The sequence below is a fragment of the Plectrocnemia conspersa genome, unplaced genomic scaffold (assembly GCF_051122295.1).
Source record: "Plectrocnemia conspersa isolate PC_06_02 unplaced genomic scaffold, ASM5112229v1 ptg000008l, whole genome shotgun sequence".
NCBI lineage: Eukaryota > Metazoa > Arthropoda > Insecta > Trichoptera > Polycentropodidae > Plectrocnemia > Plectrocnemia conspersa.
Genome location: NW_028277172.1, coordinates 15985563 through 16006403, shown reverse-complemented (window position 1 = coordinate 16006403; position 20841 = coordinate 15985563). Strand labels below are relative to the sequence as shown.

General features: G+C 28.2%; 4 protein-coding genes across 5 annotated transcripts; all 4 read left to right on the top strand.

The window, feature by feature from the left end:
* The first annotated feature begins 1589 nt into the window (after positions 1-1589).
* Positions 1590-5346, top strand: LOC148233157 (UDP-glucosyltransferase 2-like). The gene is made up of 2 exons (XM_088190706.1): positions 1590-2414; positions 5269-5346. The coding sequence occupies exons 1-2, from the start codon at positions 1590-1592 to the stop codon at positions 5344-5346; spliced, it is 903 nt and encodes a 300-aa protein (XP_088046832.1).
* A 1696-nt stretch (positions 5347-7042) lies between these two features.
* On the top strand, positions 7043-11200 carry LOC148233156 (UDP-glycosyltransferase UGT5-like). Of its 2 annotated transcripts, none has more exons than XM_088189652.1 (4): positions 7043-7886; positions 9734-9956; positions 10202-10421; positions 10492-11200. In XM_088189652.1, the coding sequence occupies exons 1-4, from the start codon at positions 7062-7064 to the stop codon at positions 10784-10786; spliced, it is 1563 nt and encodes a 520-aa protein (XP_088045778.1). In that variant the 5' UTR covers positions 7043-7061; the 3' UTR covers positions 10787-11200. The 2 variants fall into 2 exon arrangements, with proteins under 2 accessions (XP_088045778.1, XP_088045779.1); XM_088189653.1 differs by lacking the exon at positions 7043-7886 and adding an exon at positions 7902-9447.
* A 1644-nt stretch (positions 11201-12844) lies between these two features.
* LOC148233155 (UDP-glycosyltransferase UGT5-like) lies at positions 12845-15100 on the top strand. Its single transcript, XM_088189649.1, has 3 exons — positions 12845-14291; positions 14426-14645; positions 14722-15100. Exons 1-3 carry the CDS (start codon positions 13190-13192, stop codon positions 15014-15016), a joined length of 1617 nt encoding a protein of 538 aa, XP_088045775.1. The 5' UTR covers positions 12845-13189; the 3' UTR covers positions 15017-15100.
* A 2629-nt stretch (positions 15101-17729) lies between these two features.
* On the top strand, positions 17730-20463 carry LOC148233154 (UDP-glycosyltransferase UGT5-like). The gene is made up of 5 exons (XM_088190705.1): positions 17730-18563; positions 18988-19210; positions 19289-19508; positions 19579-19794; positions 20340-20463. The coding sequence occupies exons 1-5, from the start codon at positions 17730-17732 to the stop codon at positions 20461-20463; spliced, it is 1617 nt and encodes a 538-aa protein (XP_088046831.1).
* The last annotated feature ends 378 nt before the right edge of the window (positions 20464-20841 follow it).

Here is a 20841-nt window from a genome sequence, read left to right as displayed (position 1 = left end):
ACGACAGCTAATCAACTGCTGGGGACGGTTAACTATACTATCGTTATCTATATGAATGGAGTACGAGTACATATATGTACATATAATATAACAAGACCTTCCAGACGCCGATTATATTGTGTATTTTAATATAAAGTAACCTATTTTAATAAAGTAAGCTTTTAAATTACGTTTTTCTATTAATATTGATTTTAAGCTGTATAAACATTTATAATTTTTTTAATAATAATAATAAATTACGTTCTAAAGTAGGCGAATATATTCCATATTTAAAACAATAAAAAAATAATATAATATATTACTAGTATTACGTACAAGAAAATAAAATGTTATTTAATATTAAATTTATAAAAAAAATGATTTATAGTTACATATATACATTAATAACAAATATGTGCCAAATTAAAATTAAACGCTTATTGGTTTCATTAAAAATTCATTACATATACTATTAGAAAAGTTATCAATATTTGGTAGACAGAACAAGTATTTCCTACTTGTTCTGTCTACCAAAAATACATTATTATAATAGTTTAAGAACGAAGGGAAAAAAATATTTACTATTTCGACTTTTTCATTACGCTAAAGAAAATCCTTTGAAGCGTGAAAAAAAATTAAAGCATAAACGAATATTTCTTACAATTTTTTTTACAGAAATTATAAAGTAGCTGTTAATGTTTGTCAATAAACTGCTTTTTAATATGCTGAACAAACATGCTTCTCACCATAGTAGATAAGTAAAGGAATTAAATCGTCATTAAATATATAAGGTGCTATACAGTAGTATTTTGCTTTTTTAAATAAACTAAATTTTAACATACTTATTAATAGTAATTGAATTTATAAATTAAACAATTAATAATGTTTAATTTATAAATTCAACAATGCGTTGATAATAATAAAAATAATTTTATATTATTACATTACAAAATCTATACGCATTTGCAAGAAGTTTACGTAGCATAAACATCTTTCTATATTCACTTATATTATGTAAGTTACAGTTATATACATATATTGAAGATATGTTTTACTCTAATGGGGTTTTATTTGATACTATTCGAAACAAGATTTATATTTTATTATTCACTTCAATATTTCAGTACCTCAATAAAATATTATATATCTGAGAAAATTGGCATTTTGCCTTTTCTCGAAGTCGTGCCATTGTGCCAGAATCCTCACCATATTCTCAACACCATCGATTAGCCATCAAATCCCTTTTGGTGCCGCTCGTTGAACCACTCGCAAAAAAAGGACAACTTTTGGTTATTTTGACCACGAACCCTATGCATTATACGAATTCCGAATACCCAAACTTGACCTAGATGTATAATAGTACATACAAAATATGCAACGACCACAATAACTTTACTAAAAGTTGTACGCAAAAAGCGGCGTTGTATAGTTATGATTGGCATTCGAGCTATTTCTATATTCTTTATTATGTAAAAAATATTTGAAAGACTTTAAATGATTTACATTTAAACTCTTATCATAATTTGTTGATAAGAAATACATATTTATGTACGTGCGTTTTTTCACAATTCATTCTTATTTAAAAATCGTGGTGAATAAGTGTATCCATCATGTTAAAGTGCATTCTTCTACAAATACTGTTAGTTCATAGCTTAGAAAGTGCTAAAATATTATTGATGTTTGCTACGCCTTCAGTGAGCCATGAAATACCTTTTCGACCTTTAATGAAATCTTTAGCAAATAGAGAGCATAAATTAACCATAATAACTACCTGTCCCAGGCATTACACAAATCTCCAATATCCAAATTCAACGATCATCAGCATTGAAAAATCAGTTGAGGAATATTTGAAATTCAACTTCGTTAAGAAGAGTGAAGAGAAATTGACTACGAGTTTTGAAGTTTTTAAAGCGTTTCTAGACATAATGGCTTTTACTTTGGATAATCAGTTTTCCGAGCCAGAATTTCAAAAACTACTAAACGACCCAACACAGAAATTTGATTTGTGCCTGACCGAAGTTTTTTATCTGCCTATTTATGCTTTCAAAGACCACTTTGGATGTAATCTCGTTCTATTATCTTCAATGTCAGCGACGATTAACAGCTTCGAAGTATTTGGGAATCCTACTAATCCCACCCTATACCCTGATATCAACACACCTTATTTTGGACAACTTAGTATTTGGCAAAAAGTCGTTTCGACATACGATTACATAGCTTACCAGTTTCTATTTTACAACTTATTGCCGAGCGTATTTGATCCTTTAATAACGAAATATTTTGGTAAACATAACAAAAAAATGCAAGATGTTGCTTATCACGCAGATATGATGTTCTTAGCAAATCATCAAATTTTTGGAAATATAAGACCCACAGTTCCAGCTTTAATACATGTCGGAGGAATGCACATCAATGCCAATAAACCTTTACCTCACGTAAGTTTTTTTTATTAAAAATGTTAGCTCATTAACATTACACATTAACATTAAAAATACAATAATACAAATATATATACATGCATATATCATAATTTATCTACTATTTTAGTATATCATGTTATCCCTAAGTTAATGTTATTTTTTAATGAATCAACAAAAATACTTTTAAACTTTTATTTTTATTTTAAGAATACAATATATATAATTACTTGTAAAGCACAAATAAAAAACGCCCTTAATGACATGCTGTACTAAGCAAAATATCATGCGGCACATATCATTAGTGCAGACGTCTGACTGACTCTATAAGTAGGGTCTCAGTATGTGGAGGCAGCTCTGTAGGCTGCAGTCTCTGTAAAGTGTAGAGGGGGGGCTCTCTCCGTGGATGCCAATAATGTGGGCGTAAACTTATAGCTGAATTACTCCCTAAATGCAACTCTGATACTGCAGTTTTAGGGAGCCAGGGGAGTCAGTTTTAGCTCAAGAACAGAAATTACCAAACAGCGACCCACTACGGTGTAATCCTGCTAAGAAGTCAAGCGTTAAGGAATCTGATCTACCCTTTGTATTAACAAGGCTTGAACATATTTTAATTGGCGAATCATCAGCGATGCAATTGTTCCACCAACGTCCGCATCTGTGATTTACTAGAGACGTCTCGAATAATGAATATAAACTATGCGACACTTTTGTCACATTTGCAGACGATCCAACTATTTAAGATAATAGCGTCAGTGACGAATTGAGATGGATCAGAAATGATCAAACTATTTGAAACGGCAGTCGATGAAAAACAGCAGACGGCATCCGAGGCAAACTGAAAAAAAACTGACATTATGACGACAGTTCCTGTTTTTCCACCAGCACTTATTTTATATAATACAACTCTACACTTTGTATCTACATTGCTAAATAGTACATAATTTAAATATTCACACACTTTGCCCCCAAAACCTGAAAACACTATATTGTTCCCAAAAATAAATTTTAAAATAGTACTAAAATAAATAAATTTCTGTTTTAAAATGCCACAAGCTAACAATAAAAATTATAGAAGGTAGAAAAAAAATACTGAATCGTTGGTAAATTATTTTTAATCAGGATTTTAACACTAATGCTGTTTAAAAAAATTAACGGCAAAGAATTGCCCTTTAAATGTGATTTACTAGATTTTAGTAAAAATACTAGAAGGATATTAACGATTGCAGAAGAATTACAATATGATATTTGAGACAAATATATTTGAGCTCGTACCGTGCCAGAAACATATTGAACCAATCCACCAAGATAAAGAAGAGATGGTGCAACGACAAAGAAAAGCAACTCATTTTATCGACACCCGATGATACCACAATGTAAATGAAAACTTGTGCTAAAAATTACAAACAGGTGCAAAATCGTATTTTAAAATAAGATATTTTTAGTAACTAATATTAGGATAAAATAATAATAACAACGTTATAACAAATATACAGATACAGGTACATAAATACAAATTTGTTTATAATCTGTTTTTTTATTTATGCAGATTATTTTAAAATCTATTAATTATTTATTGGATAAAATGAAAATGTAATTTTATAAATTTACATGTGCTGTTCTATAAATTCGTTGTTTTAAAATGCGTACCTCGTAATCTTATCTTTCAACTAGATAGATAATAATATTAAGCACAAATTGTGCAGGTTTGTTTTACAGTGTATGTAATTTTTACATAATTAATATTATGAATTTTATTAATCCACAAAAAAATATGAAATAATTCTCTAATTTCATTATAAGTTTTTTAAAGGAGTATTGTCTTGATATATATTTTATATTTTATTTGCTCATTTAAAATATCTTTATAATATCATTTATTTATCGTTTTTCATTCATTGAAACATGACTGGCATTAACCCATTGCAATACAACAAAGTAAACACAATTAACAACCACTAAGTAAATAATGACTAGAGATTCCAATCCTAATATATACCGACTAACTTTAAAAACTAATTGTATTATTTCTTAAGTGTATGTGTATTACAAAAACGTATTTTCTTTGATGTACCATTTATATTATCTACAGCCCAATTGTGCCTTTTTGCTTTTGCAAACTTTTTTTTGTTATCTTTTTGTTATATAATTTAACAACTATGATCACAACAAATAATATCTAATAAAAATCCATAATTATAAATTATTTTGTATATACATTAAACATTTTTTAATTTTTAATAAATTAGGCTTAATAATTTCGTGTAATTTTAATCTGTAATTCAAAGATCTTTTTGTGTATTCAGTTATAGGAGAAAATTAAATGCTTTTGAAAAAGATGTTATATAATATTATTATAATAAGTATTAGGAATATTTTTATAATATAATCATAGCGGTAGTTAAAACTTTTAATAATAATAATAATTTGACTGTTTATTTAATTCTCATACATATTTTATATATTTATTTTTAGTATACTTTGTTTCATTAATTGTAGTTTTCCATATTAAATAAAATTAGTTTTAAAAGAAATTAAATAAAATATATAACCTGTTAATGTGTCTAAATTTTAACATCATAAAAGGGTTAAGTGAAATCATAGAGTAAATAAATTTCTTTACTCAATGGGTAAAATTGTTAATCTAAGAAAAATTAGAAATGTAAAACTATAAAGAAGATATTGGGCTACGAATTAAAGCATATTGACATACATAAATATAGCAATAGTTAAAGATGAAATACATAAAAGAGAAAAACATATTTATTTAATAATCTTATGTTTTATTGATTATAAAATATTCGTAATATATATTAATTTCTGGTAATACGTCAGTAAATTGTCTTAATGACAACATAATTATTGTGACTAGCTGTCGGACTCTCACTATCGTGAGATGCCGCAGCTGCTGGATGTACAAATACCGGAATCTCGAATTTTTGGGATATAAATATTATTTTTAAATCTTCTTTATTTTTTAATATCATTATTAATTTGTTATAGTTTATATTTTAACATTTTTTTAGAGTATAAATTGGTGAATTGGTATAAACTATGTAAATTTGAGCACTACGTGAACAACTATTTAAGAAATTTTAAACTATATGTTAATAGTAGTTCTATCTATATGTAATGATATAACGAAACATTTTGTCATTTAAAAACAAGTCTGAACCTATCTAAATTCCAATAATAAATAGCATCTGGTATACATCTCCTTAGAAAAATCACACAAAATATAATGTATTCTACTTGACTTACCCTTTGTATATGTGTTTAAATATGATCAATTGTAAGTCATTGATTGTGTTGTGGCGTATTTTTGGTGTTTCAATGCATGTTTTAATTTATTTGAATTATTTATTATGCTTCGTAACATTGGTCGACATTATTGTCATATTTCAATTATTTTTTGTATAGGTCGAGAAACGGTAAACGCCTTTAGGAATATATAGTCAAAGGTCAAGTTTTTTCATCACTGTTATTATGCTCTACTTCTTTCCTCTGCAATCGTTATCGAACACAGTTATCTTACGACACTGCATAGTACCAATATGGAACACATAGAACGAGTCAACATGAGAAAGTGAATCACCGTTTCCGACGTCAAAGTCCGAAGTGCTCAAGAAATTCAAAAGTCAAAACTAATAATGATATAATATAAATATGTACGTGAATTAAATAAGAAGTCAAATTAATATTAGTAATGAAAGTTTTAAAAACCGCTATGATAATATTGCTGATAGTAAGAAATATTTCTAATACTTAATATATTAATAAAACATAACATATTTTTCAAAAGCATTTAAGATGTTTTGAATTACAGATTAAACTTACAGGGAAAATCAGTACTTATTAGAAATAAATAACAGAAATCAGTTTGTTGAATGTTAGTTAACAAAGGAAAGAACGACCTGTGATTATATCAGATTAATTGGTGATTAATATACAATATAAGTATAATTTTTATTAATAATCACAGATAAGATTTTCCTAAATTTTTATTTTTTTACGGATGGAACAAAGTCGTGCATACTGATATAAATTAATTGTGAGCTTTAATAATAGCTCATAGTTAATAAAATATATGTCACTGATTTACAGATTTTAATTTAAGTCTGGTGTATTACTACTTACTTATTAGTTGTTGATTGTATTTACCCTATTTTTACGTATTGAGCTAGCACTAGCGATGATTAAATAAAAGATTTACAATAAAAAATTAATCATTATAATATTTTTTTTATATACATATGTATATGAAGTAGGAAAAATATTTTATCAAAATTTAATTGACAAAAAAAAAATATAGTTAAAATCAAACTAATATATTAATAAAATTGGTACAAGAATTCTGTACAGAATAGCAAAAATATTGATATCAAGTGATTTTGAGATTATGTTTATTGCTAGTATGTAATAATTAATAACTTATTTAAGGGTTATTGTTATCATAATCGCAATAACTAATAATATTCAAAAAATATCATAATTATTCTACATAAAAATTAGTTGCTAGATAAAAGTATGTAAATATATATTATGTAATTTTATACTTTGTTTGCCTATTGTTATCAAAATTTGTTGATAAGATTCTCATATATAAGACCAGTTCTCATTCAAATCTCTGTTTAGTAATAGTACAAGTGAATCCCCGTACTCAAAATGTTGAAGTGCATACTATTACAAATACTGTTATTTCAAAATTTACAAAGTGCAAAAATATTAGTGTTGTTTCCCACGCCTTCAGTGAGCCACGAATCACCATTTCGTCCTTTAATGGAAACTTTAGCAAACAAAGGACATGAATTAACTATAATGACGACTGATCCTAGTCATTACACGGATTCACAGTATCCAAATTCATCCATCATCAACATTGAAAAATCGTTTGAGCTCTTTTCAAAGTTTAACTTTGTCGAAAAAAATGAAGAAAAGCTAACTTCGAACTACAAAATTCTCAAAACCTTCATGACTGTAATGAACAATCTACCGGATATCCAATTTGGATCACCAGATTTTCAAAAACTATTGAACAATCCCGAAACAAGATTTGATCTATGCATGTCTGAAACCTACTATTTTCCAGGTTATGCTTTCAAGGATCGTTTTAAATGTAGTTTAATAATATTTTCTTCTATATCTGGTTTGATTAACACATTTGAAGAATTTGGATGTCCTTCAAATCCTGTTTTATATCCTGACATGAACACCCCATATTATGGTGATCTTAGCATTTGGCAAAAAATAGATTCAGTTTATGAATATATCGCTTATCAATATCTGTATAGAATTTTGATGCCGCAATCTTTCAATCCACCTATTAAAAAATATTTTGGTGTCAATGCCAAATCCATCAAAGATTTGGTCTATCAAGTTGATATGATGTTCTTAGCAAACAATTTACTATTTGGAAATATTAGGCCCAGCGTCCCGGCTATTATACACGTTGGAGGCATGCATATAAAAGCTAATAAACCATTACCAAACGTAAGTTTTTTTTAATATTATAAATCCATCTGATTAGCATATTTTTGATAAAATAATAAAAATATGCTATGTAAGATATAAACAAGTATACATATAAAATTATATACATTAGTATATTATTAGCAACTCTCACAGACGCTCTTATCTTTAGTCATTGAAAGCATTACCACATAAATATTTCTGTCAACTGATAATTAAAATTATTACGTTTACATACTCTTGTTTAATAAATACATTAAATAAACAAAGCTTTGAAAATTCTGAAATTACGCATTGGCACTAAAACACTTCACATCTTATTTTTTTATACTATTTATTATTATACTTATTTATTTACAGGTTACTTAAACACCTTCTGATCCGCTGAATAATTATTTAAAATTACGAACCTTATAGTAATGATAAAAATCACTACTTCTCATAAGCTTTGATCGAAACCCAACTATTTTTTTTAACATGGGTAATAAAAAAGACAAACAACGAATAACTATCAATACCAATATTGGGTTTATTACAGCAGTTATTTATACTTATGTAATATTTCAGAGTAGAACTTAGCCTTTTAGTTAGCCACCTCTAATCTCTAGCTTGTCCCATCTTGAATTGATCTTCAGACTCTTATAAAGCATGATTTAATCTGACCTACTTCACATGAGTATCAAGATTCTTCGAGATCTTCGAAATCAAGTATTGATTTATTCACAAATATTTTTCTTATTAGCAATCTCAAACTTTTTAGGTCTAAATATTTTCCTCGCGATTCTTCTTTTGAAGACCGCCTTCTTGTTTTATTTTGCTGGTGAGAGATTTCAGATTTCACAGATATGTGATGACAGACCATATTACTATATTTTTTATTAGATGTGGACTAACATTGTAAGATTTAATTATATTATCTAACTTGTTGATTATCAAGATTGATCCTTAAGAATGTGATTTTTTAACTAATATGTAATTATATTTTTTGCTCTCGTGCATTTTTTAATCTTCCTTTGTAACCTAACAGATGTGAGCCTAATGTTTTACAGTGAGGTAATGGATTGTTGAAACGGTGACAATTATGTGATTAAATATTAAGTACGAGTATTTACTTTTTATAACAGAGGACGCCACAATGTCTAAATTTTTTTCACTGCTTTATTTATTTGCAATACTCTCGCAATGACAAACCGTATTGAAATATAGGTAGAAATAAAAACAGCACACATTTTATCGCTTCTATATATTGTTTAATCGGTTTTATCAGCTCTATATAAATTTAGACACTCATTCGCTACTCTAAACCGTCATATATACATATGTATATCACTTCTGTGAACTTTTTAAAATCTATTTGTATTTTCAATAATCAATATAAAGTCAACAGAATATATTTTTGCACTTGGAAAATGGTATAAATTACAGCAATATATTAGTGGACTGAAAATATTTGATTAAGTTACTAAATTCTTCGAGTACAAGTGTATACGATAATACACACTGACACTCAAAGTTTGAAGTCCTATTTTAATTTAACAAAACTATGCAATGAAACTCAGATACTTGGACATTAATTAAATACGTAAGTATTGTAATTAAGACAACAATCCTGACTAGCACAATTAAGGGCATGAATATGTTCATTCTCAAAATCTCATTGACTCCTAATGATTAACCGTTTCGCTTAAAATTACTTAAATTAGCAATTAGTCACAGGGATGTTGGCTCACGGTAGATTGAAATTGAATATCAACAATATTTGCTGGTAGTTGAAAAAAACAACTAAAAGCATTTCCTGCGTTTAAATATATTATATAACTAAAACTATATACAGTAGCTAGTGCAATTAATATTTTTTTTTGTTGCAGGAATATCAGAAGTTTTTGGACGAGTCGCCCCACGGAGCTATTTATTTTTCTCTAGGATCCAATGTAAAATCTGCGGAATTGCCCGATTATAAAAGGAAACAATTCATAGACGCGTTTAAATCGATGCCTTACAATGTTTTATGGAAGTGGGAAAATGAGACAATGGAAGATAAGCCTTCAAACGTTGTCATTGCAAAATGGCTACCTCAACAAGATATTTTAGGTTCGTCGTTTTATTTCATACATAGCTAAATGCCCTTTAAAAGGATTAGTGATATTTTATTTCTATTGATTTAGACGTTTGTGTATATGTTGTATTTGCTTATTTAATTTCTCATTCGTAGCAAAATGTAAAGTACTTGAAAATCTTATAAAATTCCTTGACTCCTAAAATAAAACAAAATATGTGTTATATTTTAAGGCAATGCATCATTCGTAGCAGAAAAATGTTTTTAATAATGGTTTCAGCTCATCCGAACGTCAAACTTTTCATAACTCAGGGCGGCCAACAGTCTCTGGAAGAAGCCATCCATCACAAAGTACCACTGGTTGGTTTCCCGTTTATTGGTGATCAATTCTTAAACGTCAAAAAAATTGTCAAATTTGGCATAGGCGATGAGCTCCACCACGAAACGTTGTCGAAACAAATAATAATAGATACGATTCAAAAGGTCGTACTCAACTCAACGTGAGTATAATATAAATATAAATAATATACAAAATTATTAATAATTTAAATTAATTTAATTATTTTATAGGTATAAAAAAACTATATCTAAATTATCAGTTCTCATCAACGACCAACCTCAGACGTCTTTAGAAAGAGCCGTTTGGTGGACTGAATACGTTTTGAGACACAAAGGAGCTTCTCATCTTCGAGCTCCTGCTGTCGGCGTGCCTTTCTATGAATATTTCCTATTAGACGTAATTGGTTTTGTGTTGGGATGTTTAGCTGTAGCAATATTCGTTACAATACTTTTGATTAAATTTTTGATTCGTTATTTTTCAAATTTGGTAAATAAAATTAAGGGACAAAGTAAAAAGAATCAATAACTATTGTAATATTTTATTTTTAAGTAATTTATTACACAATGCATAAATATTTTATTTATATGCATATAATTTATATTTTTGCATATATATTTACAATTATATATAATATAATATATTTTACTACAGTCTCTTGCGCAGCAATGCAAGGTTAATTAATAATAGAAAGGTTTTTAGTGCGAATATAAAATTACATAAGTTTTTAAGCACAGTTTTTTGCCTTAATATCATTTTACCGATATCTCTACTAGACTATAGTACAAATAACTATTTTTTTTATTATTAATAAATTAACTTCCAATGTTTTCAATAACAAAGAATATTTTTAATATAAGTATTTAAATATTTTAAAATAAAAAAACAATCTTGTATTGTTTAAACAATGATAAAAAAATATTAAAGTATATCTAAACTATATATTAAAATAACGAATACACAAAAGAATATAAAAAAATATATAACATAATCATTGTGAATTTATAAACAGCTTGAAAATTATAACTACGAGTTTCATTTACCTTGAAAATAAATAATTCTTATCTTATACTTTTTATATTTTTTTGGAATCCAATGTTTTCAATTCAATATTTATATAATTATTTGGGCTGTGAAATAGTTTTAATATTCCTTTGCGTTATTCACTAGTTGTACTTGTCTTATCAGAACACATATAAAATTAGCTTAGATAACTCTGAGAGATCCACCCAACTATACAGTTAACGCTAAGGTCATTCAAAATAACGACTTGTTTTTAATAAAAGAGGTAATAAAAATTTAATAATAATAAGAGATTGCCCGGTACCCGCAATGTGATTACCATAAAAACAACTCTTCGGGCATAATGATGCTATAGACAATGCGTCTAACCGGCGTAAAAACCGGTAGTCTACCCCTTGCATTAACGACCTTTGTAATGTGTTCACCATGCAGTTTTACTCATTTAAGACGTAAACATATTTGGTTACTCGAATATGCAAGCACCGCAATTGTCGAACCAATTTCTGAATCTGTGATTCACCAGTGCCGGCTCGAATCAAGAATATAAAATATCTAGCACTTTATCACGTCGGCTGACGATCAAGCGATTCGAGACGGGGGGATCAGAGACGATCAAATTACTCGAGATTAGAGAGTCAGAAATGATTGCACGATTCAATACAATCAACCAATTTGAGACCGCAAACAACCAGACTGAGACCGAGAACAAATAACAACAAAAAACGCGAGAACTCTCAGAAAAGCATCTAGAATGAATCCCTTCTCCATCACTTCTCCACCAGCTTCTCTATCCGCACATTAGAAAATATTCACAACTCGCTGCTATTTCTCTGCTTAAGTAAATTGTACTTACTAAAAATAAACTGATTCACAAAAAGTTAATTTTTTTCCAAATTGATTTTTAATCCTCCGTTATTTAAATATATTTTAAAGGCAGTTATAAAATGAAATACTCCATAATCAATAACTATGATACAATTATTTATACTTAAATACCGGTATTTTCATAGAATCTATAGTTTTGTTTGTATTACATAACAATACATAAGTCGATTTTAAAACACATTAAATACCGTGTGCATGAATGTTTTAACCCTTTCTGCGCCTTAAGCGTATTAACGCGCACTCTATATCTGGGCTTCACTTTGTACTTATTTTACTAGCTAATATCAAGTGTTTTATGTGACTTTAGATGTTTTATCACATAGTAACATCTATTGAAATAATAAAAAAAAATCTGGATGGACTAAATTACAATTAAAATCGATATTAGAGACATTTTTTGACCTCCAAACTTTTTTTTTAACACAGATTTATTTTTATGCTATCTTATCTTTTATTTGTATTTTACTGATTTAACCATTGTGTAAACCATAAAAAACAATCATTAAATAATTGTATTTCGAATTTGATTTTAAAATGTTGACTAATAAAAAAGTTACGATTATTTTGAAAAAAATATTCCTAATGATAGCGCATATAAATCGAAGTATTCAATGTGTTAAAACAGCAAAAATTCGCATTCTACTCCTACTTTTATCAAATTCAGTTAACATGCTTTATTGTTATTTTATTTTTCGACGTTTTTAAAGTAACAATTCGTGCACTCATGTAACCGAAACTTTATCTAAACCACATGCGGTCAAAAAGATCATTGATAAAAAAGCTTTAATAACTAAAAACTGAACCCTAATAAAACACATATATTTATTTGTAATTTATTATATTAAATATTAAATTACACTCACCTTTAACTGCCTTTTATCTTACATAAATTTTACATTTATTAATAATAAATAAACTGATAATTTTAACATGGTTTCTCTAGACATGTGTAGATAAAAAATACTTTATGCAGTACTTGTTCGCAAAGGTTCAACAGTGCTAGTTTAATTCGTTTGAAAAGTCATGCTTAAAAATAATTATACAATTATTTTTTTATTTATGATAAATTATGTAAATTGTGCTAGAATCTTAGCTATCAATCCAACGCCTTCAATAAGTCATCAAATACCATTTCGTTTCCTTATAGACGCTTTAATCAAGAGAGGACATCACATCACATTTTTAACTACTGATCCCATTGAATACGACAGCAAACAGTACAAAAATTTAACTATAATTGATGTTAAATCTATATCGTACGATGTTTTTAAATTTGAAATAAATTTTACACATAAAAATTGGTTTGTAGCATCAACAGTGACTACATTCTATAACTTAATGTTAAAATATACGGACTTACAATTACGCACACCACAAATGCAAAAAATCATCAACGATCCTACTGAAAAATTTGATTTGTGTTTTGTTGAAGCTTATGCTCCGCCTTTCTTGTCGGTTAAAGATCGTTTTAATTGTAGTTTAATACTTGTGTCTTCAACAAAAGTTTACACCAACTATCATGACGCTGTCGGCAATCCTTCAAATCCTATTCTATATCAAAGCATGTTTACCCCTTTCATTAAACCTTACACGTTCATGCAAAAAGTGTACCTAGTACTTCAAGACTTATACTACAGATACATTCATTATTGTAAATTTATGCCAAAATTTGATGCATTGTCCAAACAACATTTTGGAAAAAATATAAGATCAAGTTCTCAGATTCAAAATGATATAGATATGTTATTTATAAACATAATACCGATTCTCGACGATGTAAGCCCTATAGGACCATCGACTATATATATTAATGGTTTACATTTAAAAACAAATACTTCATTGCCATTGGTGAGTTTTTTAAAACAATTTAATATAACAAACATATTAATTTTTTTTAATCAGAAATTTCAGGAAATCATGGATGAAGCAGTCGATGGTGTTATATATTTTAGTTTGGGATCCAATGTCAAAATGGCGAATTTACCATTACATTATATTAAGGCATTTGTGGATGCCTTTAAAGAAATGCCTTACACAATTCTATGGAAATGGGAAAATGATACAATGATCGATAAACCTTCAAACGTGATAATCTCAAAATGGATGCCTCAACAAGACATATTGGGTAAATATATTTGTTAAGAAATCTGTATTATTTTATAAGCAACCATAGATTATTGTATTATTATTATTATTTAATATAAAAGGATGATTTTAAATATGAAACGTTTTAATAATGCATTTTTATTATTGTTTCAGCTCATTCTAACGTAAAACTTTTTATAACTCAAGGCGGACAACAGTCTATGGAAGAAGCTATTCATTTCAGAGTACCACTAATATGTTTGCCATTTGTTTCCGATCAATTCACCAATGCCAAGAAAGTTACCAAATTTGGCTTGGGTGCTGAGCTATACCACGAAACGTTATCAAAACAAATAATAATAGATACGATTCAAAGGGTCATTGGTAACTCAATGTAAGTTTATAGTAAATAATAATGTAAGCAAATTTAATAAAATTGTAATATAAATTAATATAATACTAATTTTTAGATACAAAGAAACTATATCGAATTTATCAGATCTCATCAATGATCAGCCTCAAGGATCTTTGGAAAGAGCCGTTTGGTGGACTGAATATGTTTTGAGACATAAAGGAGCTTCACATCTTAAAGCTCCTGCTGTTGGAGTTTCTTTTTATGAATATTTTCTGTTAGACGTATTAGCTATTATGTTGGGATGTTTATTAATGGCTACATTCACTATAGTATTATTAATTAAATTTTTTATCACATGTATAATAAATTTTAACAAAACGAGTCAAACAGAAAATAAAAAGAAGCAATGAGTTTTGACATGATTATTTAAACATATTCTTATTAATTTTAATTTTAATTATATTTAATTATATAATCTCTTAGTTGCATTGATATTTTTTGAGCTACAAAGTCAGAAGAACCTGATTTATATGCTTATTTAAATTTTAAATGTATATCACTATGAATATATGAGTGGTTTATATATATATATATATATATATATATATATATATATATATATATATATATATATATATATATATATATATATATATATATATATATATATATATATATATATATATATATATATATATATATATATATATATATATATATATATATATATATATATATATATATATATATATATATATATATATATATATATATATATATATATATATATATATATATATATATATATATATATATATATATATATATATATATATATATATATATATATATATATATATATATATATATATATATATATATATATATATATATATATATATATATATATATATATATATATATATATATATATATATATATATACATAAATAAACAGAAAAGCATAGTTAATAAAAAAGTAATGCTCTTGCCGCCACTGGAAACACAAAAACAATACAAGTTACTGCGTTCGGCAAAGCGCGCTCATGAGGACGAAATAATGCAGAATCCTGGACCTCTTAGGGCCCATACGCACTGTCGGCTAGCCGCCGGCGACTAGCGGCCACCGGCTCAAAAACGTAGGTAACTAGACTAGGCGGCTAAGCCGAGCGACTCGAGGTCGGGTAGTACATTCGCGAAGAAATTGCAATATTAATTTTAAAGAGAAAAAAATATTATTTTATTTTCAATATAATATTGAATTTCCCCGTATGAAACGCTTTTTGTTTCCCAAATGCAATTATAAATGTATCTGTATTATGTTAATAAAATTAATTTAAATTAAGAAGCAAGAAATAATATTATTTAATTATACATATTATTTCACAATATTTTTTTTCGTTATCAATATTCATATAAAATTATTGTAAACGATTCGGGATTCAATTTGTACGATGAGCTTTTCTGTGTCGAAGCCATTTTGTGTGAATGATGTATAAGTCGCCTCGAAAGTCGCTCCTCGTGCGAATGCACTCATCTAAACCCATGCTTTTATAGGTTGCCGCGACAGGCAAGTCGCCTGTGCATCACCTCTGCGCAGGATCGCGCCTGACGCTCCGGCGACTCGGCGCCTGCGTGCGTATGCACCCACTTAAAACCATATAAAGTACAGTCGCCGGGCGGCTAGTCGCCGGCAGCTAGCCGACAGTGCGTATGGGCCCTAAGTTGTCTTGGGGCAGCAACAAGGGCTTCTCTTTGGATATAAGCTCGTGGAGTCTCTAAATGGCGGAGACAGACCAAACTTCAGCGAATGGCGGCAGACGGCCAAAAACAATAGCGTCATTAAGCTTGAAGGGGTTGACTCGCACCCAAAAAATATGTGCTATCTGAACGTCACGAAACGTGCCTCAAAACTTTTGATAATACTGCTACCTGACAAAGGGTATGAGTTTTTTGGATGATACCGAAAATACACCAAGTTTTTTTCACGAAAATAAAGAAAGAAAATAAATCTATAAATAAAGCTAGTTCACGTGTAGCTAATTTAATAATAAATATAGAAAAGCCATTAGCTATGAATTTTTCAACGACAACAACTCCATTAATACAAACCATGTCTAAAATTGTAACTGGGCTTAAAAAAAATAATATTACTTTTTTGAATTAAAAATATAACTATCACCGAATCATAAAAATATTTTTTAGAATAAAAATCTTAAAATCAAAGAATGAATAGTTAAATATATAAATATAATAAAATAAAATTGTAAAGAATGCGACTTAACATAATAATTAATAAACCGCAATAAAAATTGAATTAAATAATAGGAAGTACTAAAAAAAAAAAAAAGGTATGTTTGTGTTATATTTTAATAGGCACCTCAATGATTATTATGTAAAAGACATCCAATAATATGTAATATAGTTATTTATGTTAAATATTTGGGTTTAATTGTGTCGCCATATTGACATACTAGTTTGTAGAAATTGAAAAGCATATTGATGAGAGTATTTTATATTGATTATAAAAATTATAAAACAAATATATTGTAAAATGATTGAGGACTGACAACAATTATTAATTGCTTTTTAATATAAATCTGTAGAGAAACTTAATATTAGGTAATATATTTTTACATATAATTTTATATTAGCGTGATAAATATATATATAAAAGTAATATAAACTATCTTATCCCTTAAAATAAAATATATATATATATATATATATATATATATATATATATATATATATATATATATATATATATATATATATATATATATATATATATATATATATATATATATATATATATATTTATTATAATTAGCATTATACAAGAAAGCGTTGTAGGTATTGTTATATGATTTGATATTCTATTTATTTAACATTTTACGTATAACATGCAATATTTATGGATGATAAGTGTATAGAGTTAAGCCATTAGTATATTAAATAATGACAATAATCAAGAAAAATAAAGAAGGTAGTGGTTTTAATTACGTGACACTATACAGAAAATATATACATGCGATTTATAAATAAAACGTACCAAGTTATGCAAATTTAGTGTTCGATCTAATCTCAACGGTTTAACATCGTGTGTTAAACTTTTTCGAAATGTGGGTAGTAACATTATTTATTACATCGGTCAGCGTATTATATTATGTTAATTCCGCAAGAATTTTAACAATCATACCAACGCCTTCGATCAGCCATCAGATTACATTTCGTCCATTGACTGAAGCCCTAATAAAAAGAGGTCATCACATCACGTTGTTAACTCCAGATCCTGTGAACTACGACCCTAAGGAATATGAAAATTTGACTCAAATAGACGTCCAATCGTTTTCATACAAACTTATGCAAGAAAAGTTCAATTTCGTCACCTTGCACAATACTTGTTACTTCCCAGTGTCAATAATGTTAGTATTCTTGGACGTTATGCTGAAATACACAGACTTACAACTTAAAACACCACAAATGCAAAAACTTATCAAGGAACCTGACCAAAAATTTGACTTATGCTTCGTGGAAATGTTCGCTCCGCCTATGATGGCTGTTAAAGATCGTTTTAACTGCAGTTTAATATTGCTTTCTTCGACGGCAAGCACACTAAATTACTATGACGGCGTTGGCAATCCTGCAAATCCGATCATGTACCCTGATTTCTTGAATCCATTTTTAAAACCGTACACGTTAAAAGAAAAATTATTTCTGCTTTATCAAGACATATACTTTAGGTTTACGTATTATTATAAGTTTATGCCAAAAATTGACGCTTTGACTAAATATCATTTTGGAGAAAACGTAAGATCGATATCTGAGATTGAAAAAGATATAGATATGCTATTCCTCAACGTCAATCCTATTCTTGGTGATGTTCGACCCACAGTGCCAGCAATTGTGTATATAAATGGTTTTCATTTGAAAACGAATACAACACTACCACTGGTAAGTTTTAAGCATATTTACTAATTTATTAATTTCCAATATAAAATATATATTCAATCGTATACAGTTATCAATTTATTCATTATTTACAGTATATTTTTAAATGTACAGTTGAATAAGTACCGTTTTTAAAAATAAAAAATACTTCTTGAAATTAGATCGGAACTTTAACGCACAAATAGTTAATGAATATAAGTAATCCTTGTAAAAAATGTATAACAAATTAAACGCACAAATGGTTAATAAATATAAGTAATCCTTAAAAATGTTCATTGTAAATGTTCAGTTGTAAATTCTAAACTGAAGCTTTTGAAAATTTATTTAAAAAAAAATGTTTTAGTAATTATCATGTTCTGAAATTAACAAAACCTTTAATTGTTAATTATTTACGACAGTTAAAGTCAATTTCTATATTGTTTTTCAGGAATATCAAAAGATCTTGGACAGAGCTGACAATGGAGTTATTTACTTTAGTTTGGGATCAAATGTAAAATCCACAGATTTGTCTTTAAATAAAAGAAAGGCTTTCATGGATGCCTTCATGGAACTTTCATATACCATTTTATGGAAATGGGAAAATGAAACACTGAATGATAAACCTGAAAATGTGATCATCTCAAAATGGATGCCTCAACAAGATATATTAGGTAAACATTAATGACTATATAAATATATTTATTACATATACCACCATAATTATCTATAAAACTGTTAATTAATTGCAGCACATCCAAATGTAAAAGCGTTTTTAACTCAAGGTGGACAACAATCAATGGAAGAAGCAGTACATCACAAAGTTCCATTAGTTGGTTTACCGTTCGCTGCTGATCAGTTCTTGAATGTTAAAAAAATCGTTAAGCTCGGCATTGGAACAGAACTGTACCACGAAACTTTATCTAAAGAAACTATTATTGAAGCTATTGAAAAAGTGGTCAAAAATTCACAGTATGTCTTAAAATTTATATTTAAAAGTTTCACAAGTTAGCAGATAAAAAGTATGTTTGTATTATTTTAGATTTAAAGAGAAGATTACAAAATTATCAAACCTTATAAATGATCAACCTCAAAATGCAATTGATAGAGCCATTTGGTGGACAGAATACATTTTGAGGCATAAAGGAGCATCTCATCTTAGAGCTCCAGCTGTTGGTGTGCCATTTTATGAATATTTCTTGTTGGACGTGATTGCTTTTGTATTTGTTTGTCTGGTATCTATTGTAATAGTAGTGAGGTTGTTAATTTATATTTCAATTCGTCTTATATTAAGATTAATAGATAAGCAAAAATATTCTCAACTAATATCTAAAAAGCAACAATAAAATGTCGAAACCTATAATATGTTTTATGAATAAATTATTTTAAGTAACGCACCTAAAAGATAATAATTGTTTAATACAATAAAATACCGCTTTAATATTATGCAGAAAACGTAAAATTAAATAACTAATTTTAGAAATGTAGCTGCACCCTGTTAATAATTACGAAAAATAAGTTGGTACATTCCATGTGCTAGAATACCGTTTTCCAGAGTCAGGTAATATGGCATTTTTAATAATAACACTGTCAAGTTTAATTGGTTCGACATTAATGCTTCAAATTTAATTGGTTCTTGAGAAGATACAAGAAACAGGAAAACAAAGATAGTATTAAACTTAAGATCTCGCATACAGTTATCGCGAGTTCCTTTAGGCGTCGCGACATCTTGACCTGCGGTAGACGATGCGCTCTCCAGCTGGCCTTTCTTTACAGATACATCTCTTAAGGCTGCAGTTTTAGAGGCCTCATCGGAGATGCCATAAAGTGGGACCGACCGACTAAAGTCAAAAGCTTGGCATCGAGCCACCTGCAGGCGAGTCTTCAAATAGTGGGGGCTGCCGGCCAAGGAATTGCCGAATGGTGACCGGCTACTGTGGTTGACAGCCTTCGATGGGATCCTGACACGCCAAGGACGCAGGCTCTCGTCTCTCGTCTTAAAAAGGTGCGCGCTCATTCTTCTGGTCAATGGCTCACCACTGTCCCGAGGCGTGACTTAAGACTATTGCTTTTCATGATGCCTAGCAGAAAAGATTCCCAGACGAAAATTATTTTGATATGCCAATGTAAATTTTATTTTTTATTAAAAAGATTTAGTTGAGTTTAAATATAAATATTTTTTATATAAAAATTAGCAAACCTTTTAAATATAGTTTCAAATCTTTAGTTTTCAACAGTCACGAAACCTATTTTATATTTAACAAATTTATTTGACATTATCTTACTGATTTGCTTACTTCGCTCA

Bases quoted from the DNA above. Each gene is read 5' to 3' on its own strand.
- LOC148233154 (XM_088190705.1), top strand. From the start codon at position 17,730: ATGTGGGTAGTAACATTATTTATTACATCGGTCAGCGTATTATATTAT. The intron at 19,509-19,578 runs GTATGTCTTAAA...GTATTATTTTAG, and splicing joins AAAGTGGTCAAAAATTCACA to ATTTAAAGAGAAGATTACAA. The intron at 19,795-20,339 runs GTTGTTAATTTA...CTGCAGTTTTAG, and splicing joins TCTATTGTAATAGTAGTGAG to AGGCCTCATCGGAGATGCCA.
- LOC148233156 (XM_088189652.1), top strand. From the start codon at position 7,062: ATGTTGAAGTGCATACTATTACAAATACTGTTATTTCAAAATTTACAA. The intron at 9,957-10,201 runs GTTCGTCGTTTT...TAATGGTTTCAG, and splicing joins ACCTCAACAAGATATTTTAG to CTCATCCGAACGTCAAACTT. The intron at 10,422-10,491 runs GTGAGTATAATA...ATTATTTTATAG, and splicing joins AAGGTCGTACTCAACTCAAC to GTATAAAAAAACTATATCTA.
- LOC148233155 (XM_088189649.1), top strand. From the start codon at position 13,190: ATGCTTAAAAATAATTATACAATTATTTTTTTATTTATGATAAATTAT. The intron at 14,292-14,425 runs GTAAATATATTT...TTATTGTTTCAG, and splicing joins GCCTCAACAAGACATATTGG to CTCATTCTAACGTAAAACTT. The intron at 14,646-14,721 runs GTAAGTTTATAG...ACTAATTTTTAG, and splicing joins AGGGTCATTGGTAACTCAAT to ATACAAAGAAACTATATCGA.
- LOC148233157 (XM_088190706.1), top strand. From the start codon at position 1,590: ATGTTAAAGTGCATTCTTCTACAAATACTGTTAGTTCATAGCTTAGAA. The intron at 2,415-5,268 runs GTAAGTTTTTTT...TATTGTGACTAG, and splicing joins CCAATAAACCTTTACCTCAC to CTGTCGGACTCTCACTATCG.